The sequence below is a fragment of the Benincasa hispida genome, chromosome 3 (assembly GCF_027475165.1).
Source record: "Benincasa hispida cultivar pf3 chromosome 3, pf3_genome.v1.1, whole genome shotgun sequence".
Taxonomy (NCBI): Eukaryota; Viridiplantae; Streptophyta; class Magnoliopsida; order Cucurbitales; family Cucurbitaceae; genus Benincasa; species Benincasa hispida.
Window position 1 is genome coordinate 70,238,832 of NC_143480.1, and position 27,987 is coordinate 70,266,818.

General features: G+C 36.3%; 1 protein-coding gene and 1 pseudogene across 5 annotated transcripts; both read right to left on the reverse strand.

Moving 5' to 3' along the window:
* Positions 1-1,431: 1,431 nt before the first annotated feature.
* Positions 1,432-25,912, reverse strand: MAA3 (P-loop containing nucleoside triphosphate hydrolases superfamily protein). Of its 4 annotated transcripts, none has more exons than XM_039025862.2 (21): positions 25,458-25,912; positions 25,245-25,364; positions 25,001-25,154; positions 24,615-24,775; positions 23,966-24,172; positions 23,387-23,575; positions 23,129-23,164; positions 8,851-8,936; positions 8,701-8,751; positions 7,996-8,107; positions 7,822-7,927; positions 6,906-7,003; positions 6,134-6,238; positions 5,956-6,048; positions 5,541-5,594; positions 5,258-5,316; positions 5,091-5,175; positions 3,009-3,377; positions 2,340-2,462; positions 2,174-2,260; positions 1,432-2,050 (listed from the first exon to the last, which is right to left on the reverse strand). In XM_039025862.2, the coding sequence occupies exons 2-21, from the start codon at positions 25,344-25,346 to the stop codon at positions 1,832-1,834; spliced, it is 2,496 nt and encodes an 831-aa protein (XP_038881790.1). In that variant the 5' UTR covers positions 25,347-25,364; positions 25,458-25,912; the 3' UTR covers positions 1,432-1,831. The 4 variants fall into 4 exon arrangements, with proteins under 4 accessions (XP_038881790.1, XP_038881788.1, XP_038881791.1 ...); XM_039025860.2 differs by having other exon boundaries at positions 25,001-25,157; positions 25,458-25,869; XM_039025863.2 differs by having other exon boundaries at positions 25,468-25,855.
* On the reverse strand, positions 14,210-16,102 carry LOC150037503 (uncharacterized; annotated as a pseudogene). Its single transcript, XR_016528663.1, has 2 exons — positions 14,417-16,102; positions 14,210-14,334 (listed from the first exon to the last, which is right to left on the reverse strand). The product of XR_016528663.1 is annotated as an uncharacterized LOC150037503 (transcript).
* Positions 25,913-27,987: the final 2,075 nt, after the last annotated feature.

Genomic DNA, 27,987 nt, shown 5'->3' on the forward strand with positions numbered 1-27,987 from the left:
ATCCTAAGCGTCTTCACACCTCTTTCTAGGTTAAAAGGTAAATTGAGAAGGGGTGTGAGAATAAGTTACTTTAGTTCCTTAATCCTTTTTCTCATAATAAAAAAATTCACTAAAAATGCTGAGAGATACAATTTGTAGATAGAAGCAAGTTTCTAGTGTTTGAAGAGAAAAAAATTTGGAGCATTCAACTTGTAATTAGTTATATGATTGAAACGTCTTTCATACCCTTGTGTTCATATTTTTTCTAAACAAAATTTAAAATCAAAAAGTCGATAATTCATTATTTTGGTCATTTAGGCTAATTTAGAAAATGTTTTTGGAAATTATTTTCGGGAATAAGTATACCAAACATGTCTTCATTGTTTACCTTGTGTTTTTTGTTTTTGAAAACATAAGACAGAAAACGAATCATTAACTATACAAAACCTTAACTTTCAAAAAAGTAATAATTTAATTATTGAAGAATAATTTGTAATGACTGGGTCCTTACTATCAAAATTATAACAATTTAGTTTCTAAACTTAACAATTTGGTCTCTATACTTTAATTTTTCATGATTTAATCTTTATCGTGAAAATTATTGTTAAAAGATAACTAAACTTCCTATACATGTAAATAGATAAATGGATAAGGAATCCTTTTTTTTATATATATATAAACAATAAAAATTAAATCATTATGTAATAAAAATTGATGTTGAGATTTATAATGGTAAAGACTTGATTGTTATAAATTTGAAAACATTGAGAATTGAAATTATAGAAACTAAATTATTACAAATTAAAATCTAGACCAAATTGTTAAATATCGAAAAGCTCAAAGACTACAAATAGAAATGGAAGTTTAAAAAAATATGAAAGTTAAACCAAAAGTGTTTTTTCAAAATTGTTTTAAGGTGTGTTTGAATTTATTAAAGATTAAAATGCTTTTAAAAAAAAAATCATTTTCATTTAAACCATTTTTACCAAAAATAATTAAAGAAAAAACACTTTAACACACTTTAAAAGTGTTTCAAATGCTATTTTAAATGATTATCAAACACTTCAACTTTTTCCAAAATGACTTAATTTGAAAATAAAACACTTAAAAAATTAAACCACACCCTTAATTTCTAGTTAATTCCGTTGATTTCATAAAGTTTTTTTTTTGACAAAGGTATTGTAATTATAAAGTGTGGAGAGAGAATCGAACTTCTGACCTCAAAGTCGATAGTGCGAACATTATGCCAATTGAACTACACTCATTGACAAACTAAACACACCCTTAATTTCTAGTTAATTCCCTTGATTTCGTAAGCTTTCCCAATAAATCTCTTTTTTGAAGGTCAATTAATCTCTTTTCTCACATTATACCTCTTGGATATTTATTTCCTTTCTAGAACTATGAAATTCCAAAATTAGAAGTTTCTTCAAGTATTTGGGAGACTCAACATACTAGAAGGAAGAATACTCCAACTTATAAAGTAAATAAATAATCTCTTACATCGTATCTTTCTTATATAATACAACTATACACATTAATTCGAACATAGCTCAATAGATAAGGTATAAACTACTATCTTCAAGGTCAATGGTTGACTCTCATTCGCCATCCTTGAACTAAGGAAAAAAATTGAAGAAATGAAAAAAGAAAGGATGCATGCAGGTCAAACTCCTACAGTAAACAAGACTGTTACTCAGCTCTTTTTCCTAGAAATGATTTACAAATCAATGTGGATATAAAATAATGTGCCTTTTCCCAATTGTGAAAAGCAAAAAACTTCCTATATGTACCTACCTGCAGATTAGTTACTCTGTACGCACCAACAGAAAGACAATTAAATTGCAAGGCCTTAATCTTCTTCAAATCCCCCTTCGTACATTTCTTCTTCTCCATCCCCAAAGTCATTTTCGTCTGCTTGCGCTTGATTTGCATCTCCAGCATTGGGTTCCTGAGGAGCATTTGCCTCAGTTTCGTCTCTATCACCCGTCGGCCCAACTGGAGGTTCATTCTTGACTCGCATTGATTCAACATTTTCGTCACTGAGAAATGTGGTATATGGCTTTGAAACCTGCAAATTGTAGCTTATTGTCATGGAATGAAACTTGTTTATTATGTACTGGCCAAAGTAAAATGTATAGTCTAGCCAAACTCTAGCCAGTAATGACAATAGCTCTATGTAATGGAAGGTTGCCTTGTATAAACAATCCCTCTTCCGAGCACTTTCCACCAAGTTATTCCAGTGTTCATCCCTCTTTAACGTTGAAGCAGAACCTACCACCTAAAATGAGCAAATTTAATTAAGGAAGCTGTGAAGAGTTGTATTAAATTACTTCTCAAGCCTTAAGGAGTCATCTTACCAGGATAGAAGCTCTTGCTCTAGTGATACCAACATTCATTCGGCGACAATCAGATAAAAATCCTATTGATCTATTCTCGCTTGCCCTGACACAAGAAAATATAGCGATGTCCTTTTCGCGTCCCTATAAAAGGGGATTTATTTTACTTATCATGCAGAATACTGAATGATAACATGAACTGAAGCTACATTTACAAAGGAAATTTCAAACTTATTACAATATTACGCACAATATATTCATTTCCCTAGCTTTAAATAGTGTTTTTTAAAGCTCAAGTACAATAAAGTGCAATAGTCTTCTAGGACTTGAGTGCAAGGCACAAAAGAAGTGCAAGATTACTATTGTGAAGCACACTATATATAAAAGTACAACATAAAGAAGAGAAAGCATTGAAATATAGAAGGAAAAAAAAAAACTCCTAAACACAGAATTGTGAAGAACACACCTTATTTTGTGCCCCTTGCCTTTTTTCAAGGAGAGGCACCAAACGTGCGCTTAGTGCCTAGGTGCGTGTCTGGGAGGGCTATTTAAATCACTGGCTTTAGCATAACTATTTTATGAGTTTCTTGAAGAAGCATTTATAGCCCGTGCACAAGCACAAAATCTCCAGTGTTTAATTAGCCAAAAAGTTCCAATGTACACAATGATTTGAGAAGATAAACCAATTACCTGGCAACCGTCGACACTTGTAATATCTACTATGCCACTAGGATCCATTCCAAAAGTATCCGTAAACTTTTCTTGGAGAAGTTTTACTTGCTGGCTGTAGGGTGATATGATTGCAACCTGAGAATTTGACTTCAACTCTGGATACGAAGTAACTAATTTATAATACAGGAGGATGACAAATTCAGCCTCATCAATGTTCACCCAAGATCCACTTCCTGGGGGCTGAGATTCTTTCCCTTCATGTAAATCAAAGAAACAGAAAGGACCATAACAACGGTATGCATGCCATGCACGTGTTGTCCGCAGTTTGACATCTGGCGCGTCCTCCAGTGACTCTGCATAGAACTCCCTAGATGGAAAGCTTCTGATCTGTTGAAAACGAAGATTAAGGTGATGAAAACAAATTTTTGATAGGACTAAAAGTGGGAAATTCATTAAAATACATGGGGAAAATGTAAGGGGAGAGGGAACGTTGGAGTCCTGCAAACTATACTACTGTTCAATCAAACCAAGGTTATTTTAAGAGAGACAGACAAATGGCGGTTTTTTACAAACCAACTAAAAAAACCCTTTAAAGTGCACAACTTAGATAAAAAGATTGATTCAATTTAATTTCACTGTTTAGATTAACCAATGAAGTTATTACAATGTGGTCGTCTTAAAATAACTGTTAGATGTAGTTCAAAAATCTGCATGCCTTTAATAACCACTGCATATAAACTTGGGGCATTTCTCTCTCAGTACATCCAACGGCAAGAAATTGTTAGTCCCATTTGTGATGACCTCATTAAATAATTCTCATCAAACTGATATATGCCGTGGATAAATGGAATAAGCAACAAACACCACTATTGATCAAACCAACAATGAGATAAAAGAACATCCATCTGGAATCTTCCAAAGTTAAGATGAGCAAAAATAACCAAGTATATAACTCTGAGAGCTTATATGCAAAAGAGCATCATACACATTTCCAAAGGGGTCCAAAAACATGAGAGAATTTTCTGCCTGTTGTGAATTATACTTGGTCGAGGTCTAAACTCCCAGGGTCAGACTTCTCACTAGGTGAGTTCCCCTAGTCTACTTATAGGTGTATAGATCCTCTAAAGGAGTAGCGAAGCGCTCTTCTGTCTAGTAGCAACTCCGAGTTAGCTGGCTCTGCCGTCCCTATGGCAAGGTATATTCCGGTTAATGTGACTTTCTTAATCCTACCCATACTTTCAGAATTCTTAGTCCGAGGTTCTCTATCTAGGCTAATTCCTTCTGTTTTTAAGTTAGGATTGCTTTCGTTTACATGCTTCCACATGTCAACAGTGATCTTTTTGCTTGCTTTAAAGATGTTTGTTTGTCAACTATACAGAATTGGTAAATAATATTATTCGAGTTAAAATTGATTATTGTTGGTATCCCATTCGAACCATCTATGGGGTATTAGGCATAAAAATTTGGATATTTGTAGACGAGCAATAATAAGCCCTTACTCAACTTGTGTTTACATTTTATTCAATGATCGACCAAAACGCCTTTATTTTTTTCTTTCTTGAACTAATTCCTCTTGATACGAAGAGACTGTCCTCCGACTGGACATGGGACTGACGGGGACTTATTATGGGTTATTTACTGGGGATTGGTATTGTCGAGGTTGGTTTCAACTTTGAACATATTTGAAAAGACTCATAGATTACTGAAACGACGGTTACTACCGTAGCTTTGGCTGCTTGCAATTGATAATTGATGGGCCGACCATTTTGACCGTCCTCCCCCATACCAAGTAGTGCTCTAAGGTAGGCCGAAGCGATGTGAGCCCCAACACTGGAATAGTTTTAGTGAACTGTTTGGTTCCCGGCAGTTTTCTGGATAAGGATGAAATGAACAAAAAGAGTTCCATCCTATATGTTCCACATTTATCTGGTCTAATAAGCACTATTTATGAGATCGTACTCAGTTTCAAAGATCCATCCACAACTAACATTTTTTTTTCCTTTTTTTGCATTAACATTGCATGCTGGTTTCGTTAGTACTTCTGCTTGAAAGAGAGAACAAAACGGGCAGATGATATTTACAAGGTCTGCAGATATCTACCTCTGGATGCATTCTATATTGGATCTTCAACATCGTAACAGGATACCCAGCTGACTGAAATCTCTTGAACAAGCTCTTGTCATATCTGCAAATTGATCGGTTCACAAATCAATAACGATTGTCATGGGTGAATGAAGAAGGTTAAGCACTAAGAAAAAATATTCTACCCAAACTTCTTAGCTGTTGTTGAAATTACAGTGGCTGGAAGTTGCTCCGGATCACCAACCTATGACAAAGTAATAGTAAAGAAATGTGAACTGCAGTCGCACAAAAGCTAAACTTAAAGAAAGTATGTGCATTGGTCCACATAGCAAAGGCTTCGACAGTTCATTCATGAGTTGTCAGTCTACTTTTCATTTTCAGAGATATCCAGAGCTATAGGTTTGACAGTCCGTAATAGTAATACTCGCTATCGTAGAGATTCAAAAGAGGGGAATTTTGTATATGTACCAGGAATACTTGTTTGCATCCATTAGCCAAAGGAACAAGCGTGGCCAATTCCACCTATATCGAGCAAGCCACAAAAAGAATGGAAAAAAAAAGTCAATATCTAATATGAAAATCAGTGACGTAGATTAGGGTAATTTGGGCTATCTTGATCAAATCCTTGATTAATTAGGATATGGATTAGCTTCCTTAGTCAATTGTGATTGGGATTAGTTTCTTCAATTAACTAGGATTAAGTTGAGATTGTTTTCCAATTCTCTATAAATAGAGAATTCTCTACATGTATTCATAACAATTGATTCATTAACAAAGATTCTACTTTCTAGAGATTGATTCTTAAAGAATTTTCTCCTTTAGTCACTTAGACTACATCAACTAATTAGACTGAAAGCAACATTGGAAATTTAAAAGCACTTACAGCTTGGGCAGCCTCATCTATTATTACAACATCAAAACCCCGATTCCATTTACTAAACAGAGAAGAACCACTAAAACTGAGTGTGGAGAAAACCTGCCAAAAAGTAAACAAAACTGAGTGGGGGGGGGGAAAAAGATATGGTGAGCTTACACATAAAGGCTCAACGATGATTACTTACAATAACACTCTCATCCAGAATTGCAGAACGAATACTGTCTAAATCTGTCCCTGAAGCTCCACTTTTCTCTTTACCCGTATTCATACTATTTTTCTTTTGTTCCACCTGTAAAGGCAACATATCAACCAACTTAGTCATCGATATGGTTCTCTTTTCCTCTTTTCTTATCTTCCTGTTAGTTTCAAATTAATATTGTTCTCTCTTTTCCTCTCTTTTCATCATCTTGCTGGCTTCAATGGTGCATATGCATCTAACATACATGTATGTAGAAATCACATTATATAGAGGCAAATATATGTTTTGCATGTTTCAACATCATTAAGGATGCAGAAAATTCACAAGTTATATATCCTCAGGCACCATATATAAACACCAGAATCATATTCTAGAAACAGTCCAAGAGAAAGTTGTAATTCATCAATTTGACCATGGGCAAGAACTTCCTCACAATTCTCCTCAATTTCGGAGAATCCAGAAATTATTGGATACAATTTTCTATGATGACAGTGGTTTCTCTGCTATATTTGTCAGTTTCAACCTTTTTGCATTTTTTTTAATTATAGCACTTTTCACAATGAGCCTCTTGTAGTCTGAAGTCCCAATTATCCTTTTTTTTCTTTCTTTCTTTGTATTGATGCTATCACATTGTGTGCGCTCCAAAAAGTTGCATCTAAATTATGGGTGTTTGAGCGAGTGAGTGAGTGCGTGTGTATCTAAGAGAGAGACTGAGAGAGCATATTCAATGTAGTTTTGAATGTTCCAAGATGCATACAAGTTCTTTCATGGAGACCGCCTTTATGGAAGGATGGGGTTTTAGTCCAATGCGCACAATTTTAGGAGTATATGAATGATCATTTTCATCCCGTACACCTACACTTGCCAAAACAAATACAAAAAAGGGAAGATAAAACTTTGTTAGGTTGCAACAACAAAGCACCCAATACTGTGTAGAGGGATTACACTTTAGCATAGGGCCCTTTTAACAAAAGAATCATGGTTACACTCATAAGATCAGATGTAGGAAACAGAGCTCACTGATCTTACATCCAATTCAGCATTAAAGCAACAGATTTCAAGGAGTACATGCCAGTTACAATATATGTGTGCCAAAACAAAAAAGTTCGTCTGTATGGATTCTAAGTAATGAAATACTATAAATACTTTCCAACATAAAATTTTTATTCCATAAGATTGCATGCATCTATTGATAGATCCCACTCGCACGGTAGATGAACAAAAGATATATATATGTTTTCTTTCTACATCTCCAATTAACTTGAAACACAACTACATAATGAACTGAGTAGTCTATGTTGACAAATGCCAAAAGTAGAGCTCTTTTGTAGTTTCGGATAGGAAGGATGCCTACATCCACCCTTTCCTTTTTTACTCATTTTTGTTAATGGATAATGGACAATGTTTCTCACCCAAAAAACAGGCTTACGTTATATTATTTACTATAGGCAAGTTAATTCAATTGAATGCTTTTTGGCCATATATCTACATACGACAACTTATGTATCAGTTCCTACTTAGCCCTTACAAAGAGCAACAGACACGTAATAGTACAGTTCCCTAATAGTTACTCCATATTTATCCAATCAATGAAATTCAAATAAGAATACAGTTCATTTGGGCAATGTACAAGTACAGAGAAAAGAGGGAGCGTAGGAGGGATATAACCTTACCAGTGTTTTGGACGCGCAAAACAATCTCATCAAGAGCAGAGTTAGATGGGGCACATACAAGCACTCGTACACGATACTTACGGTTTGACTTTACTACTTCTGGTTTCTACATAGGAAATAAAGTAAGGATGCGTAACTTGGGGTTAACTAGATACAATGTATACTTCAACTTACCAGTTCATTTCCTGTGGTAGGAAAAAACCCATCATCCCCATTTACTGGCATTAGATTATCTCGAGGATTTATCCCATTTAACCATGGTGATGCTTGGTTCCAGTGATTGTATCTGTAAAAATATTTATTTAAAAAGGGAAAAAAAAGAAGAGAGAGAAGCATTTAACAGATACCTTAATTTCCATACAGTAGAACATATTTATCTGCATCAAATAGTTTTGATATAGATTTTAAAAATAATGAAACTAAGCAACACGGATACAAGGCACAAGACACACAACAAGGACATGGTAACACATCAGTTTTTGAAAATTAGAAATTAAGATATGGACATGCCAAAGACACTTGTTAGTAATTTATATAAAATTTAAGTACACTTGTAATCAACTATATTAAAAAGAATGAGTTGGATGGATGCAATTTCCCTTCCAAAATTTATTTTCATTCTCCCATATTTATCTGTCTATTATCATACGTAACACGCATTTGTTACAAAGTGTCAAACCCATACTCACTTGGTACAATTAGTGCCTGACACGCATTTATTGTGTACAATACTTCAACAAACGTCCACATATCCAAGTGCTCAATACAAAAATAGGCATCAAAGTAAACTATGTGTACATCAAATGACACCACAAAGTTACCCTATCTTTTGTACACAGTCACAAAGGATGAACAAGAGATTTAATAACAGTGACATACTTTTCCCTCACCGGTAATTCTGATCCCTGCCTTGTTTCGATCAAACCAATCCTACAGAAGAGAGAAAAGGCGATAATTTGAGAACAAAGATGCATTTAGGAAACTGTTGCTTGAGCAATGATGGAAGATAAAGTTTTTTATTTCTTTTACTTGGTGTGCATCCTTGCTGGTGTGGCATGCAGAATAGCACTAAGAAGCCCAAGGATGGTTTGTGTCTTCCCTGTTCCTGGAGGACCCTAGAAGGTATAACTAAGTCAAAATTTGTACTTCAAAAATAGTAATATTGACATGAAAATACTCTGCAAGTTTGCAATTTGTACATGTTTCTAAAATATACAAGCTAAGCTAAGAGTCACATGTAAACTAATTAAAAGACCAAAAAAAGACCTTGTTTGAAGAACTTAGATATGGACTGCAAAAAGATTACAACCACCGAAGAAAAATAACAAGGAAATGAACGTTGTTCATTTGATATCCGACATAAGTGACTGTGCCTTTGGTTGCTTGTTCATGGAATTTACGGTTCTATCAATATGTGCTTCAGTTCCTCTTTATGTGAAAGAAATAGAAATCAAGCTTTATTTTTTTCGTTAAGAAACAATTTGTTAGGATTCCTCTTACCAAGAACACTAAAGAACACAAAGAACAAACAAGAACACTAAAAGATACAATTACACTGCAATATCAATAAAGAAATTATAATATACCAAAGGTATATTCTAGAGGGTTGAGAATTCTCTCCCAAATTTCCCAAAGGAAATCCCACAAAATGCTTCCTTCTTCCTCTCAACCCACTCATTTTATTTATAACTAAAACCCTAACTAGCTAGCTATTTACTATTATACCCTCCCAATAACCACATTAATATTCTACTAATAATCCTACTATTCCCCTAACTAGGGGCCTCACATTACTCCACCTTTCGGCCTTCGAAGATACCTTGTCCTCAAGGTGTGCTTACAAAACATAATCACAAAAATGGGTTTCTTCTTGTCACTTTTTTTTTTTTTTTTTTGGGGGGGGGGGGGGCGGTGGGGGTGGTGGGGGAATAAAAAAACTTTGAACTCTCAACTAGCCTCCTTGTAAGAAATTGTCTTCTGTTTAGCCTTGGAAATCCATTGGACTATAGTGATTTCACTTGCATTCAGCCCAATCAACAGGCCAAGACCCCATAAACTTGCATAATCTTCTTTCTTCTCACAAGGCACGTGGCCCCATTTAACAAGCTGCATATCCCTCCATTTCCATGCCAATTGTATTTGTCTTTAAATTTGAAAATCTTCCATAATGGGCTAGGCCCTTCTGGGCCCATATCCCATCTTTAAAAATAGCAATTAGCTTCCCGACGCCGTAAGTCCTCTATTATGGAAATTCTCTCCAGGGATGGCACTAGTCTTTTGACTTCTCATAATATTGAGGCTGAATTCTTGTCATTTTATTCATCTCTCTTCAAAAAAGACATGGGTTAGTGTTTTCTTCCAACTAATCTTCAGCGGAATCCTATTTCTTCCTCACAAGCCATAGATCTCGAACGTCCCTTTACTGATGATGAGATATTTGTTGCTGTCTCCTCTCTTAGTGTTAGTAAATCTCCTAGTCCAGATGGTTTTACGGCTGAATTTTTCAAGTTTTTCTGGACTACTCTTAAATCTTATATGATGTTAGTCATTAACGAATTTTACCATTCTGGGATTATCAATGTGAAACTAAATGAGACTTATATCTGCCTGATTCCTAAGAAAGTTGACTCGAGATCTGTTTCTGATTATAGATCTATTAGTCTCATTCCTTGTGCTTACAAGATTATTGCCCGTGTTTTATCGAATCATTTAAAGAAGGTTCTTCCTTTTACCATCTCGCCCAATCAGCTTGCTTTTGTGGCTAATAGACAGATTCTTGGTACTTCCTTGATGGCAAATGAGCTCATTGATGATTAGACTCTTAGGAATAAACCAGGGGTTGTCTTAAAATTGGACCTTGAGAAAGCCTTTGACACGGTCAATTTGGATTTTCTTGACAAAAATCTTCAAATAAAAGGTTTTGATTGTTGTTGGCGTAATTGGATCAGAGGATGCATTACTAGTGCGAATTACTTCATCATTATTAATGGCCACCCCTATGACAAGATTATTCCTTCACATGGCATAAGACAAGGAGATCCTCTCTCTCCCTTCTTGTTTATTTTAGTTGTTGATTGTCTGAATCGTCTTATTGACCATAGCTCGGCATTTGGTCATATTGGTGTTCATACTATTGGTCATTCAGATTTTACTCTGACTCATTTACAGTTTGTTGATGACATTTTATTGTTCTCCACTGCTGAGAGATTCTATCATACAGAACTTGTTTGACATTGTCCATATTTTTTAATGTGCTTTATGCCTTAAAATCAATCTTGCTAAGAGTGAGCTTCTTGAGATACATGTCTGACTCTGATTTGACTGGTTGTTGCGTTCTTTTGGTTGCAAACGAGGTTACTGGCCAGCTTCTTATTTAGGGTTTCCTTTGGGTGGTAACTCTAAATCTGTTTTGTCTTAGCAGCCCGTGATTGAGAGGTTTTAGCAAAAACTCCATAATTGAAAGTATTCATATGTTTCGAAGGGGGGTCGTCACACACTCATTCAAGCTATACTTTCTAGCCTCCCAACTTATTATTTGTCTTTGTTTAAGGCTCCTTCCTCTGTTATTAATTGCCTGGATAATTTGGTCTGAGATTTATTTTGGGAGGACTCTTGTGGTGATGTGGTGTGCATAATGTGAATTGGATGGTTTCTCAATGTCCTCAATTATTGGGTGGCCTTGGCTTGGCAATTTTAAACATCGAAATCCTACTGTTCTTATGAAATGGACTTGGCGTTTTTTAACTGAGCATAATACTTTATGGAGGAAGCTCATTGTTGTTAAGTATTATTCCTCTGATTTTGTTTGACCCTCTCCTATCTCTGGTGTTTGTTCTAAAGCACCTTGGAGGTACATTTGTCATTTTACTAAGTTGATCACTAATCAGGTTAGTCGCCGTATTGGTGATGGTTCATCTATATCCTTCTAAAATGACTCTTGGCTTAGATGTCGAGTCCTTGCCACCACTTATCCGTGGCTTTTTCGTCTTGTGCAACATCTTGAGGTTACACTTGCTAATGCTTGGAACTCTTCCATGTCTGCTTGGAGTTTGAACCTACGTCATAATCTTACTGAGTTGGAGATTATTGAATGGGCTTCATTATCCCTTCATCTGACATCTGTTTGATTGCATTCCTCTCCTAATACTTGGTTGTGGCCACCTGATCTTTCTTTGGGCTTTACTGTTAAGTCTCTTATGGCTAATCTAGTGGGTGATTTGGATTCGGATTTGACTAATCTTTACTCGGTCATTTGGAATGACAGATATCCTAAAAAGATTAAAATCTTTCTTTGGGAACTCAGCTGGGGTGCCATTAATACTGTTGATCGTTTGCAGCGTCATATGCCTTATATGTCTCTTTCTCTATCTTCGTGTCATGTGTCGCAAACATGTTGAATCGTCAGTTCATCTATTTTTTCACTGTTCTTTTACTACTGGCATTTGGAACCTTCTCTTGCCTCCTTTTGGTTGGTCTTTCACTTGTCCTCATGAAATTTCCGATGCTTTGGCCTCAGTGTTAGTGGGTCATTCTTTTCGTGGAATTAAGGTGGTCATTTGGTTGGCCTTTATCCCTATTTTCCTTTGGTGCTTATGAGGTGAAAGGAACAAAAGATTATTTCATGATACATGTTTTTCTACTGCTCGATTTTTTTGAGTTAGTTTTGTCTAGTGCTTTTTTTTGTATAAATTAAAGTACCCTTTCACTCATTTCAGCTTATCTTTTTTAGTCAGTAATTGGCCATCCCTATTGTAGTTTCATTGATTGGGGTGTTTCCCTTATACATATCAATAAACAGTTTCTTTTACCAAAAAAAAAAAAAAATGCAATTAGCTTCAAGTAATGCCAGCCCATACTCGAGCCCAAATTAATGCTGCCATGTTATCCATTCTCTAGTCCCAATTTGCTTGGCTGATGAATTGGGTCTATTTGATGCATTTGAAGCCCAAATTCCATGGGAGAACAGAATATAGCTCTGGCCCATTTTGATGTATTTTTAATCCATGATTCTTTATTTTCTGTCTTTTAGTTACGTGCAGCAAACCAATTCTTTAGATTTTTGTCTTTAGATAACAGATTCTTTAAATGTTAACTATTGTAATCTTGTTTCTTGAAAAGTTACAGTTGATAACTTCTTAGTATTAGGCTGTAACAGAGTTTAGTATTTAAACTAAGCTCTCCCTTCATTTTAGGAGAAAAATTCAGAAATTGTATTCAGAAATCTCTCTCTCAAACTTTATTCATCAAGTTTTGGTATCAGAGCTCCTCGATTTGGGACTCCATGGCCAGCAAGAGCAATGCCAACACCAGCAAGGGGAAGGACGACAAATCCCAACCTGAACAAACAGAACCTTTGACCCCACGATCAACTACTTCCCGATTGATGGCTGTAGAAGATTTGGTGGGAGAAATTTGAAGCAGCATTGCTGGTTTGAATCTAGGAATGGACAGAATGCCAAGACAGGTGGAGTTAGCCTTGGCTGCCCTGCCTCTATGCGCAGAAGAAAACGGAGTAGGAGAACAAAGAAGAAGACCAACCCAAGGAGTGGTAGGCAGACGTGTGAGGGAGGAAATTAGAGATAAATCCACCTCCCCTGAAAGGAACCAGCAAGCACTTATTGCTCCAAGAACTTCAAGATTCTGAATTTACATCATCTGAAAATGAAGAATAGAGGGTACTTCCAGCAAGAAGACGACAGTTTCCAAGAGCTTATGACCGAGATCGAGAAGAAAGGCAACGAGATTATAAGATGAAGATTGATTTTCCTACATTTAGTGGAAAACTCAACTTAGAAGCCTTCCTTGATTGGATTAAAAGCAGTGTTTTCAAAGCGCAAGGTGCACCTCAAGGCGACAAGTCCCTTGATCACCTCAAGGCAAGAGGCGACAAAAAGGCAACGCCCTAGCGAAGCGATGTGCAATGAATAAATAAATAAATAAGTTTATATACAAATGTCAAAGCCTAAAAGATTAACAATAGTAATCTAATAAATAAAAATGAACAAAACTCTAAAAGTAAAAGTTCAAGACATGATCAAACATCAAATTCAACATCATCCCCATCTAAATCTAAGGTTTCATCCATTGCTCCCCCTTGGCCACCGTCCTCCTCAATGTCTAATTCCTCTTCATCGTCGTCCTCATCTTCATCACTAAACACTTGTATAATTAGTGTTTGCTTTTGAACTCTAGAAGTAGAGTAGAGACAGAGGCAGTTGACTTTCCTTTTGATCTAATGTACGTGATGGGTTCTCTAACGCCACTAGCACGAGCTACATCTCCCCATGTGAGGTCGTCGTCGTAAAAAACTAGCTCATTGTCAACTTCAGCTTCATTATTTTCTTCATCCAATGTTCCGACCAGCCATTCATTACTCTCGTCTATATGATCTAAGGAGATTGGATCAAGTTGATCCTTTAAATCAAAGCACTCTTTAAGTGCTTGATTATACTTTATATAAACGAGATCATTTTAGCGTTTCTATTCCAACCTGTTCCTCTTTTTCGTATGAATCTACAAATTATTAACCAATATGGAATTAGAAGCTTATTTTAAATTTTAAATTAATAATATAGAAAACAAAATGATCACTTACATAGTCAAAAACACTCCAATTGCGCTCACACCCAGAACAGCTGCACGTTAGATTAAGGACTCTCATGGTTAACTTTTGAAAAACCGGAGAACTACCACCATAAAGAGCCCACCATGATGTTCATACATTTGACATGATTCAGAAATAACATACTTATATACACTATTAATGTAGTAGGGAATGTCCATACCTAGCGTCTTAACTTTCCTTGTGTTGATTTCTAAGTCAATGTCGAACATGCTTCTAGCTTCAGAATATAACTCTAATTCCACTGTGCATCGATTTTGATCACTAGTAGATGGTATCAATCTTTGCACAACTTTAAGAAAACCACTCATGACTTCAACATCTTGAGTAATTCTATCCTTGTGGTCATAGAAAAGTGATGGATTCAAATAATATCCAACAGCATGTAATGGTCGATGGAGTTAACAATCCCATCTTCTATCAATGATCTCCCAAATTGGCTTGTACTTCATCTCATTATCATTAAACTCACTCTTAATGGCCTCTTTTTCCCTATCCATGGCCTCATAGATATATCCCATTGCAGGTTTATCACCATCGACAACTCTAACTACTCGAACTAATGGTTTAGATGCCTTTAAAGTGTAAACCACTAAGTTTGAAAAGGATGGCATCAAAACGGTGTCGGTAGCTCTCTTTCCCTTTGGATCTTTTGCCCATTTGGAAGTCGTCCATTTCTCATAAATAAACATCTTTCTCAAGTTCGCTTTATTCCCGTAGATACTTGCTAGGATAAAAAACGATGTTGCAAAACGAACCGCCGATCTCACCAATTCATGTTGATTGGTGAACTCTCTCACCATGTTAAGTACATATAAGTGATTATAAATAAAACCACTTAGTGTTACAGCCCTTTTAAGACATTTTTTATCTGATCAATCTTCCCCATGTCCTCTAATATCAAATCTAAATAGTGGGCAGCACATGGTGTCCAATATAAATGTGGTCGATTTGCTTCCAAATATTTGCTAGCTAGGACATAGTTCGAGGCATTATCAGTTACAACTTGGACAATATTCTCTTCTCCTATCTTTTCCTCATGCTATCCAAGAGTTCAAATACTTTTTCTCCAGTTTTGGTGCATGAAGATGCATCAATCGATTCCAAAAACAATGTCCCTGCAGCAGAATGCACTAAAAAAATTATCAGGGTTCTATCTCTTCTATTAGTCCACCCATCAGACATCAAAGAACATCCGTTTCTTTTCCATTCAACCTCATGATTACTCATTAAATTTTTCGTATGTTCTACTTCCTTTTTTAATCATGTCACTCTAGCCTCATGATAAGGAGGTATCAACCCAGGTCCAAATTGTCCTATGGCTTCAATCATTATTTGAAAACTTTTCAACCGAATTGTATTCAAGGGAATATCTGCTTGATATATCCCAACGCATGATAAATTGAACTGTAGCATCTCTCCCTTCTTTGTTGCATTTTTTAGTGATTGTTGATTGCTTTAGCTTCTTTAATCTATTCCGATCATCAACGACCTTGGCTGGATTTGGATACACAAATTTATCCATAGCTCCCTTAGTTCGTGGTAGATTTGCTTGCGATTGTGATTAAATTGCTCATTTTTTAGATGTTCCAGTACTTGATCCACATCCAACAACTTCCATCTCATCTCCATCAATTATATTTAAATCATAAGCACCATAGTTAGGGAGGGCATTGTTTTCCTCCCTCTTTGCTTTTGTCTTCATTTGGTATTCCTTCAATTCCTCTCTTACATGGTTTGGGCACTTCAAACATGCTTTAACATTTCGGTTTCCACCCACTAAGTGTTGTGTTGCCCGACAAATGTCACCCTTTGTGATTTTTCCACAAAACATACATTTACATGTGTTCATATCTTTTTCGTTTTCTAATATGACATATTGCCAACCGGGATGTTTCCATTTTTGCTCTCCTTCTCCCATCCTATTATAAAACAATGAAAATAAACCCAAAAACTTTATTAAAAAAAAAAAAAAAAAAAAAAAAAAAAAAAAAAAAAAAACACTAGTCTTTTTAAAAAACAAGTTGAATATGAAAAACAAAAATAGAAAAAAACCAACCTTATTAATTGAAAAAAAAGTATACCGAAAAAAAAACTAATAATTGTCAAAAACAGGTAGAATATGCAAAACAACAAGTAGTATACTAAACAAAAATTTAAAAAAAAAAAAAAAAAAAAAACCAACCTTTTTGGTTGAAGAAACAGTATACTGAAAGTCTGAAAAAAAAAACTAATCTTTTTAAAAAACAAGTTGAATATGAAAAAACTAGTATGCTGAAAAACAAAAACGTGGAGAATAGGAAGAGACCATCACTTATGCTGAAAAATTAAACCCACAGAATCTGCGGAGAACAAGTACAATGGAAAAAAAAAACTAAAAAGCCTTTGCTTTTTTTTTTTAATAAAAACACCTCAGAATCTGCAGAGGAGAAGAACTATAATGGGGAGAAAAAAAAACTAACCTTTTTTATTGCTTTTTCTACCCCTCAAAATGGCAGCCGAAGAAGATAAATGGGAAAAGTTGTAGAAAAGTTCTTCCATTTTTTTGGAAGTGTCTCAGAATGTTACAAGAAGGAGAGCTTCAAACTTCGAAGAGAAAAAGACTAAGCCAAACATGGAGAATAGGAAGAGACCATCATGTTTTCCTATAATGATTTTTGCTTTATCATGGTATAGACGGCTATGTATTTTAATATTAGGTTACATGGATTTGGTGGGCCTCTTTTACACGGGCTTAGGTTATAAAATTATACTGGTATAATTAAAAAAATAATAAAACAAAGAAAAAAGAAGAAAGGATTCTGAATTTCACTCAGGCGCACGCCTTGGCCAAGGCACGCACAGGCGCGGCAAGGCAAACGCTTTAGTGAATATGCACACCTCTACAACACATGAGGCGCACAGGCCTCCGGTCGCCTCGCCTCTCACCTCAAGCACATGCCCGGAGTCGCCTTAAGAACACTGATTAAAAGTGTCAAGAGTTTCTTCGATAATATGAACACACCCAAAAGCAAGAAAGTTAGGTTGGTATCTTTCAAGTTGAGATCTAGTGCCTCAACTTGGTGGGACCAAATTCAAGTACATAGACAACTGATTGGTAAAAGTCCTATTAGAAGTTGGCCACGAATGCTCAAGATGATGAAGAATAGGTTTCTACCAGCCGATTATGAACAAATTTTGTACCAACAGTGCAGACAAGGCAACAAAAGTGTGGCGGAATATGCTGAAGAGTTTCACCATTTGAGCACAAGAACAATAATCAACGAAAGTGAGAATTACCAAATTGCTAGGTATGTGGACAGCTTAAAGGATGATATCCAAGAACAAATGGACTTACAGCCCATTAGCACACTTCCAGCAGCCATTTCAATGGTTTATAAAGCAGAAATCAAGTTGAAGAGAGGGAAAACAAGCTACTCCAAGAAAAACACATGGGACCGATCAGTCAACAATTACCAACGAAGAAATATGGAGATTGGTAAACAAGGCCAGGCAGGGAATAGTTCCAAAAGTAGGGAAGACCAGATGCTTAAACCTAGTCAAGGAGTGAAAATTCAAGAGTCTTCACATAAAAAGAATGACTCAAACAATTACCAACGGCCGAATCTTGGAAAAAGTTTTCGTTGTGGCCAACAAGGACACTTGTCCCACGAGTGCCCCCAAAGAAAAGCAGTAGCCTATGCTGATGCAGAAGAATCTCAACAAGAGGAAGAAAAACAAAATTCTGAGGGGAATTTGATGAACTTGCTCCGGATGAAGGGGAAAGACTCTCTTGTGTGCTCCAAAGGATCCTTCTCAACCCAAAACTGGAGGTCCATCCACAAAGACATTCCCTTTTTCGAACAAGATGCACAATATATGGGAAAGTATGCAATATCATCATAGATCAGTAGTGAAAATGTGGTGTCAACTAAACTAGTGCAAGCGTTCTCAAGCTTGATCCCCACCCACAACCATACAAGATCAGTTGGATCGAGAAGGGAGGAGAAGCCCAAATAAATTCTACTTGCACCGTGCCTCTTTCCATCAGTAATCTTTATAAGGACCAAATTGTGTAATGTTATTGATATGGATGTGTGTCATGTCTTATTCAGACACCCATGGCAATATGATTTGCAAGCAATCCATAGAGGGAGGGAAAACACATACAAGTTCTCATGGATGGGCAGAAAAGTCAAGCTTCTCCCTACCACCAACAGCTCAGAAAGATCTGGAAATAAGGGTACCTCAAACTCTAAAAAACAGTTGTTTTCTATTATAAATAGTAGCCATTTACTTGAAAAGCATGATAGGGAGGTTTGGGCAATTGTAGTCAAAGAACAAACCATAGATCCTCAACATAATATTGACAATCATTCTACTGAAATTCATAGGCTGTTTGAAGAATTCCTACAGCTTCTTGAAACACCATCTACCCTACCACCATTAAGGGAGATCCAACACAATATTGACCTTATTCCCGGTTCTATTCCCAAATCTTCCACACTATAGGATGAGCCCCAATGAATATGAAGTCCTACAAGAATTACTTGAAAAAGGACACATTAGGCCAAGCTTGAGTCCTTGTGTGGTCCCCTATTCTTCTAGCACCCAAAAAAGATGGGACATTGCGCATGTGCATAGACAGCCGAGATATTAATAAGATAACCATCAAATATCGCTTTCCAATCCCCCAAGATCCCAGACCTTCTAGACCAACTAGGAGGAGCAAAAATATTTTCTAAGATAGGTTTAAAAAGTGCCTACCACCAAATTAGGATGCAACCGGGTGATGAATGGAAAACAGCCTTCAAAACCAATGAGGGATTGTTTGAGTGGTTAGTTATGTCATTCGACCTCTCCAATGCACCTAGCACCTTCATGAGGCTCATGACATAAGTTCTACATCCCTTCCTTAACCAGTGCTTAGTTGTATACTTTGACGATATTATTGTATATAGTAAGACTTTTGAAGAACACATGTCCCATCTACATGCCTTATTCAAAACTCTTATTGAAAACCATTTGTATGTAAATATTAAAAAATGTTCCTTTTTAGTCAAAGAGATAAATTTCTAGGCTTCATCATCAATGAGTTTGGGATATCAGTAGACCCACTTAAAGCCAGAGCTATCAAAGATTGGCCTCCTCCTAAAAGTGTGCGAGATATCCAAAGTTTTTTAGGCCTTGCATCTATTTATAGAAAATTTATAAAGAACTTTAGTTCTCTGGCAGCCCCCCTAACAAATGTCTCAAAAAGGGAAAGTTCCTATGGACAAGTTCACAAACAAACAGTTTCTCAACCTTCAAGGACAAACTTAGCAATGCCCCTGTCCTTGCCCTTCCGGACTTCTCTCAACCCTTTGAGGTAGCCGTGGATGCTTCAGGCTATGGCATTGGAGTAGTCCTATCACCTTGCCCTTCCCAACTTCTCTCAACCCTTTGAGGTAGCCGTGGATGCTTCAGGCTATGGTATTGGAGCTGTCCTATCACAAAACAACCATCCAATCGAGTTCTTTAGTGAAAAAAATTATGTGAAGCTCGACAAAAATAGAGCACATATGAGCAAGAGTTGTATTCTTCAGTAAGGGCACTAAAAGTTTGGGAACACTATCTTTTAGGACATGAATTCATACTATTTTTAGATCATTTCTCCCTAAAATTTTTGCAAACACAGAAAACAATTAGTAGAATGCATGCACGTTGGCTGTCTTTTATTCAAAGATTGGATTTTGTAATCAAACATAAGGCTGGAAGTACGAATGTTGTTGCTGATTCTCTAAATTGACAAACCAATCTCTTAACAATTCTTAAAGGTCAAGTAGTAGCATTTGATTCCCTACCCACTTTGTATGAAAATGACCATGGAGACATTTGGTCCATGTGTGTTGATCATGTTAATTGTAATGATTTTCATTTAACTAACAATTTTCTTTTTAAGAATAACCTACTTTGCATACCTGGAACATCTCTTCGGGAGTCTTTGATCAAAGAAATACATAGCAATGGATTAGCAGGACACTTTAGAATGGATGCGACCTTGCAGCTCCTAAATGACAGATTCTATTGGCCACAACTTCGCAAAGATGTGACAAAATTTATCAAACACTGTTTCACATGTCAAACATCCAAAGGACGGCAATAAAATACATGTTTATATACTCCTCTTCCCATTCCGAAAAGCATTTAGAAGGACTTATCCATGGATTTCATTTGAAATTGTATATACTAAACTCCCTATACTAACTGTTGATCTTATTAACCTACCTTCTATTGATCTTAGCATGAAAGCTGAAACTATGGCTGAAAGGATTGCTGACCTACACAAAGAAGTCACAGAACACTTTGGAGAAAATGAATGCCAAATATAAGACAGCAACAGACAAGCACAGAAGATTCAAAGAATCAAAGGAGACTCGGTAATGATCCACCTCTGCAAAAATCGATTCTCCATAGGCACTTACAACAAGCTTCAACCAAGAAGCTAGGCCCTTTTCAAGTACTAAAGAAATATGGAGATGATGCCTACAAAATTGAACTATCGGAAGATTTACACATCAGTCCTATGTTCAATATAGCCGACTTAACAGAATACTTTCCACCAGATCAACTATCTCTTTCAACTTAAACTCAAGGACGAGTTCTATTTCATTTGCTCGGAGGGAATTTGATGTATTTTAATCAATGATTCTTTATTTTCTGTCTTTTAGTTAAGTGCAGCAAACCAATTCTTTAGGTTTTTGTCTTTAGATAACAGATTCCTTAAATGTTGATTGTGGTAATCTTGTTTCTTGAGAAGTTACCGTTGGTAACTTCTTACCTTAGTATTAGGCTGTAACAGAGTTTAGTATTTAAACAAAGCTCTCCCTTCATTTTAGAAGAAAAATTCAGTTGTATTCAGAAATCTCTCTCAAAACTTGATTCATCACATTTCCTTAACTCCTTTTCTTTTTCTTTTTTACACGTTTCTACCATCTCTTCCTGTCTAATTTTGTTCTCCTTAAACAAAAACAATTGGGCCTACAATCCCAGCCCAAAATCCCTCACGAAATCAACTTTTCCAACCACTGGGCCCACCACCTTTTGTTACCCCACTTTATCGTAAAAATGGCATCCTCTTTCTTCCACCTTCTCTATTGACGGCTGACCCCATTCTCTGCACTTTTCAGCACATTTCATCTCCTCGTCTTCCCATCATCTCCGCCCGTTAGTGTCTTCGTCAGCTGTCGCATCTCCGACTTCTAGCCTCCTTGCCATCCCAACCAAAAATCGTCGACATCTTCTTCATCTCCAACCGCTCGCATCCCTCTACTGATTCCAATGCCACCTTCTCCCTCGTCGCTACCCATTATCTCCTTCTCAGATGAGCGTCGACTTTCGTTCGTGTGACCAATTGTTTCTCACTGTCGCAGAACCTCACCGTCACTCCCATCATTTGCCGGACGAACGCCAAAATAAAATAGTGAACCCAGATGTTCGTGAGGAACGCCCGACCAACGTAAACGGATAACTTCTCTTCGCTACCACTCCATTTGAGTCATTTCTTCTACTCTCATCGGCTGTATGCCCATCAAGGTGTTCCACAGAGGTCTTGATGGACCTCTTTAGTTTGCTCATGGAATTTCCATATCTGTGAAGATCCATCCACAATTGAGGTTCAACTCTTGATCTCCCCCTTGGGCATTCTGCTCGAGCACCAATACCTATGGACTACCACCGACAACTGCTCGACTTTCTCTGCCATTTCTTGCGCCAAGGCTTTCAGCTCTAAAATCTCCCTTCCAGCATCATCCACCCTCTCTTCCAATGTTTTTTGAATCATTTTCTTTTCTTCTCCTCAGGTTTCTTGCAACTTCTCTCGGATTTCTCTTTCAATTCTTTCATGCATGCAATCTGCCATCCATTTATGCATTTGCTCCCATGTCCATGGAGTTTCTCCTCTCTCTACTACCTCATGTTTACAATCAACGGTCCATTTACACAGCCACTCCCATGTCCTTGGATCTTCTTCCCCCATTGCCAAACAAAATAAAACAGTACCCAAGAAAGAACAACTCTTATACCAATTTGTTAGGATTACTCCTAATAAGAACACTCAAGAACACAAAGAACAAACAAGAACACTAAAATATAGAATTATATTAGAATATCGATAAAGAAATTTCAATATACCTAAACACATTCTAGAGGGCTAAGAATCCTCTCCTAAATTCCTCAAAGAAAATCCCACAAAATTCTTCCCTCTTTCCTCTCAACACACTCCTATTTATAACTAAAACCCTAACCAACTAACTAGTTATTTACTAATATGCCCTCCCAATAACCATATTAATATTCTACTAATAACTACTATTTCCATATGGAGAAAAACAAGAGGTGAAGAACTCCATAGGCTAGCTTCAAATAACATGTCTACTGCTAAGAAACTTCACAAACAAACATTAACAGGTAAATGAGTTCACTCCAAAAATCTGCTGTTTACAAGCATCCTAAATCCAAAAGGCATCTAATAAATTTTATTTCTTTTATATTTTGGGTTCCCAGGAAGTTGGTAAAACTGAATTCTAAGACAACGGCAATCTCAACTAAAGATGAATCTCCATACAAGAAATAAACTGATACAAAGTTTAACCTTCCAAGAGGTTATAGCATTTCTAAGTAGGTAAAATTATAGATAAAAGAAACAAAGGCATAATAAAAATGGACCTGTATGAGAACAAAGGGTTTACGTGACAGACCAGCCTGCAATTAAAAAATGTATTATGTTCAGAAAATAGACGACACAAATGAAGCTTGTTAAATGATTAAAATATCAGAGGGCAGCAGAAGAGAGACATTAGAGGGAGGGAGTGATAGCATTGAATCATGAATCTTGAACAATTTAAACCAGCCATCATTGGGAGGGAGAAATAAATACCATACAAAGAACTACTACGCTGCTTCATCAAACTACTACTCACTGACCTGTACAGCTGCCTGTTGAGATTCATTAAGATTTTCTTGCATATATTCCTGCAAAGGTCTGGAAATTTTCCAGGCTTGATCTTTACCAGTATTCTTATCGGCAGCTGCTAATATCATTTCCCTAAAAGGTAGAGAGCTAATAGACCACAATGCTATATATTCACGAATGATAGTCGATAAACTGCAAATCTACAAAATCAACAAACTTGCTTAGAAAAGCTAACGTTGTTCAAAAAACAACTGAAGGTTGAGAAAATAACTAAAGAATTGAAATACTCTTTGGCACTAAAACAATCACAGAAATTCTTTTACGTACTATTTTCTTCAAGAAAATATAAAAGAAAAGGCAAGAATATATTAAAGTATATAGTACAAAAAATTAATTCAGGCATTTAAAAAACCAAAAGAAACAAATTTCATTGATGAATATTAACTGAGGGGCCCAACCCTGAAAAACTAGACAAGTTTCATCAAGCATTAGAACCATCAGGAGCCCTCAACAATAAAAACTAGCAACGAGAAGGAAAAAGCCACCGTGCAGAAAACATTCAGAAAGTAGCAATCAACGGAAACTTCTACCTTTAAACTGTAAATATATATTCCATCTTTACTGGAAGAAGTAATATGAGACCGCACTTTCAAAAGTCTGGGAGAAGATACAATTGCCTCTACGCCTTTATGTGTGACTTCTCCAGCCAAATACATTCTAAGCCTGAGTTTACTTTGTTGGCGACTTTCAACTAATGCAAAAGCATACGTGGTGGGTAGTCTTGCATTTTCCTGAAACTGCAACATATACTTGGTTATCAGCCATAAAAAGGAATAAAATTAAATTAAGTAAAAAATAAACTAAACTTACAAACCAATTTTAGCAGCCATAAACATCCAAGCATTCAAGGAGGATTCAGAACATAATTAAATCTTATAGTATCCTCTCTAAAGTATAACAATGCAAACGTGAAGTAACTTTTTGCTCGTTCTATTCCCCCATATAGGTTTCCAGTTTCTTTTTTCAAACACGGCGTACATTAGACTCAATTTTCTCTTAGCTTAAGCTATTTCAGACCTGAAAGAGTAAAGGGAAGTAAACTAGCAGGGTTTGAAGAAAAACGTTCCATAACAAGACTATCTGAGGAACAAAAGCGACTACAAAGCTGCCCTGCATTTTCTCAGAGTTCTCTAAACAAAGAGAAAAGAAACGACAGCAGAAGTTTTTTTTCCCCTTCACCTTCTCCTTGGAGAGAAGCAAAAGATCATTTGGTGATAGGAATTCACCCTTTCCACTGTCTTCATCGTTTAACTCCTCGTCTCTAAGATACACTATCTCTGGGAAGTGAAATCCATTAACTTCACTGCACTCCACGATTGCCCTGAACTTCCAATCTGCCGCTGCAAATCCCAAGTGCTAACATTTAAGAAATGTGATAAAGCAGAGGAGAATTACCAATCATAAAAACTCAAACCACCAGTGTAATCTAGAAAACCAATAACCAGAGTAATCTAGAAACGGTTCTTCCCTCTCAAAGCTATCGCTACAACATACAGAAAACGTAAAAAAACATTTTTTTGCAACAGTTTTCCAACCGAACCAAACACATTAAGGAAAACAAAAACCTTCTTCATCGTCATTCCTCTGAATAATCTGAGCCTTGATTTCTTCCAACAAAAGCGGCTCAAAAGTAGAGATATAATCGTCAACATCTTTATATGTAGATTTCACTTCCTTTAAACCCAATGACGCTCCATCTCCAACATCCTCCTTGTGTTTCTGCTATCGAGAAGATCGAAAGTAAACAAAACGAAGCCAGAATCGAAAAACAAGAATAAACAGCGAAGAATTGGGTTTAAGTAATCAAACTTTGGAATTCTTGAGGAGCCGAAAATAGTCCCAGCTAAGAATAATTTTGAACAAGCGACTGGTAACAGATTCTTCGGCAACTTTCTCTTTGTCTACAGCCATTAATCGAATGCTTCGAAACTGGCCCAAACATAACAACAAAAGAGTTCCAGGGTTTCGTAATAACATTCGAACACTTAAATCCGAAAAGAAAATTAAAGCAACGATCCTTACCTAATCTTACCGAAAAGATGCTGAACCTTGCTAGTTGGTGTTCGAAAACGTCCGAACTGGAGTAAACAGACTTGAGGCCAATCGAGTGTGGGTCAATGCCGAAACTCGTCGAAGCGGAGGGAAACACTGTTGCAAATGCACTGTTGCGAATGAGACTCGAGGGTTAAAACTCGCTGGCGAGTAAATAGGCCACCGGAGAAGAACGCCCCGCGTCTATCTGCGTGGTTCGTCGCCGGTTATGGCTAGTCGCTCGTGGCCTAAGGTCGTCAACTAACAGGAACGCCCACACCGCTATCTGCAAGTCGCCACCGTTGGAGGCTCCCCGGCCAATGCTGGAGCAGAGAGGCAGAGGGGCGGCGAGTGAGGGAGAGAGGGGAAGGAACGTTTGATTTTGAAAAATGACCGATTGTTCTCAAAATTGAAGAATAGCAAAGTAATTTTTGAGATAATTAGTTGACGAAATATCTCTATGTTTTAGATTTAAAATATCAATTTCAATAGAAATATGGATTAATTCGATGGAGTTATCGATTCAATTTGATCTCAATAGATATTTCTTAAAAAATAATAAAATTCAAAAATTAAATTGAAATTAATAAATAAATCTTTTATGAATTTTAAACCAGTTAAAAATTCTTTTATTTATATTATATTTACATTAATGACATTTTATTACTTATATTTTACATTTTATTGATTTTCTACCATATATTAGAAATATTGATTTATCTCTTATGTCGATATCGAACCCTTGGAAACATAAAAATATCATTGAAATCGACATTATTGGAGAAGAAATTTCGACTAATCACAAATTGTCACATCATCACAATCAAAGTCAATTTTATTAAATTTTAGGCCAATTAAGGATTATTCGACCCAAAGTTAAAGTTTGAAAACACACAAATGGCTAATTAGAAATGTCAAATGTTTTTTATCTGGCCATTTGATCACAATAATAGACTTATCAACTTCAATGGTGATGAAGCCTAGACCACATTCGATAAATTTGGTCGAAGATTCGATTGGGTTTTAATTCATAAATTAGATGGAGCCGAGTATTAAAGTCATCCAAGTCCAAAATTCGATCCAATTCAAGTCCACGATGGAAATTTTGGGCCAAAAAAAAAGATTAGACCCAAGCCCAACCTTAACCCAAGTCCAAAATGTAGTTGGGCCCTAGCCCAATAGCCTAAAAGCAAATGGGCCCAAGCCCCACCTAAAACTCATGACAAACCTCTATAAATAGATATCATTCCTTTTCATTTTGGAGAGGGTGGGGGAAGAACTAACAACGAAGTCCTAAAGCTCTGGAGACGTGAATATTAAAGCTCTGAAGCTTTCAAGACTTTGAATTTCTAATCGATCTCGAGATTAATACCTTCTGAACATTAAAGACTTGGAAGGCTAAAACTTTCTTGAATTCCAAAAGATTGAATCTCAAATTTACAACTTCCTGAATATTGAAGAATTAGAAGTTTAAAACTTTAGAAAATTTATGTCATATAATACAATCAAGGAAACAATATAAAAAATATAGTACCATTGGGGTTGATGCCATAAATCTCGTAGGGTCATATAGTTTGTAATTATATTGTACAAATATTTTATTTATTTAAATAAAATATGAGATGTTTTATTTGATATTTAGTAGCATTAAACCCACAAACCAATAAACTAACATCCAAGGTTATCATCTGTAGCTTAAACATATATGTAGAGACATATATGTGGATCATGTTTAAGTGATAGATAACCTAAATGGTCTGTAGTAAATGGATAAGGTTGGATACCTTATCCTAGTGACACTACGAATACGACCCGCTTTATAGATATTACAATTGTTATAAAATGCTACAGATGGTCTGATCCTGATCATTCATGTGGAGACATGTAAGCGGGGTATTCTATATAAAGGAGTTTGTATAAGACCGGACCACGAAATGACTAGTCTCATTATATAACGTCGTTCATAATAGAGATTTACTTTTCACCAGGATGACTATAGGTGATATGACCTGAATCCTGAGTGAGTTGTGAACTCCTACCTATGAAGGCGGTCTTTGATTTGTATGGGTGAGAGTGGTCAAATTGCCGACTTAATAAGCCTATCATTTTGAGAATTTGTCTGATTGGAGAGCTGGGAACATAACTACACAAGACAGAATTCACTCTTTCCCCAATGTCGGGGTAATAGATAAATTGCTCCCTTTTATAACTAATTTTGGGGTTTGAACAATGTGATGTCACACCCTCTCCTGGCCCGAGAGAAGTTTGGTCCTAGTTGGACTATGACTTATTGTTCATTAGAGGGATCGGTAGTACTTAAGGAGTTAGATGTAATTACAGGAGCAAAACGATAATTTTGACCTAGTTATACTTACGAACAATATGTGAAGGGTCATCGCATTGTTGACTGGTTATATCCAATGGATATAAAAATTTATCTGTAGTGCGAAGAATGCAGCTGTCAGTCTTTAGTAGAGTACTCGACAGTTAATGGATGTTGAATAATTTAATTAAAGAAGTT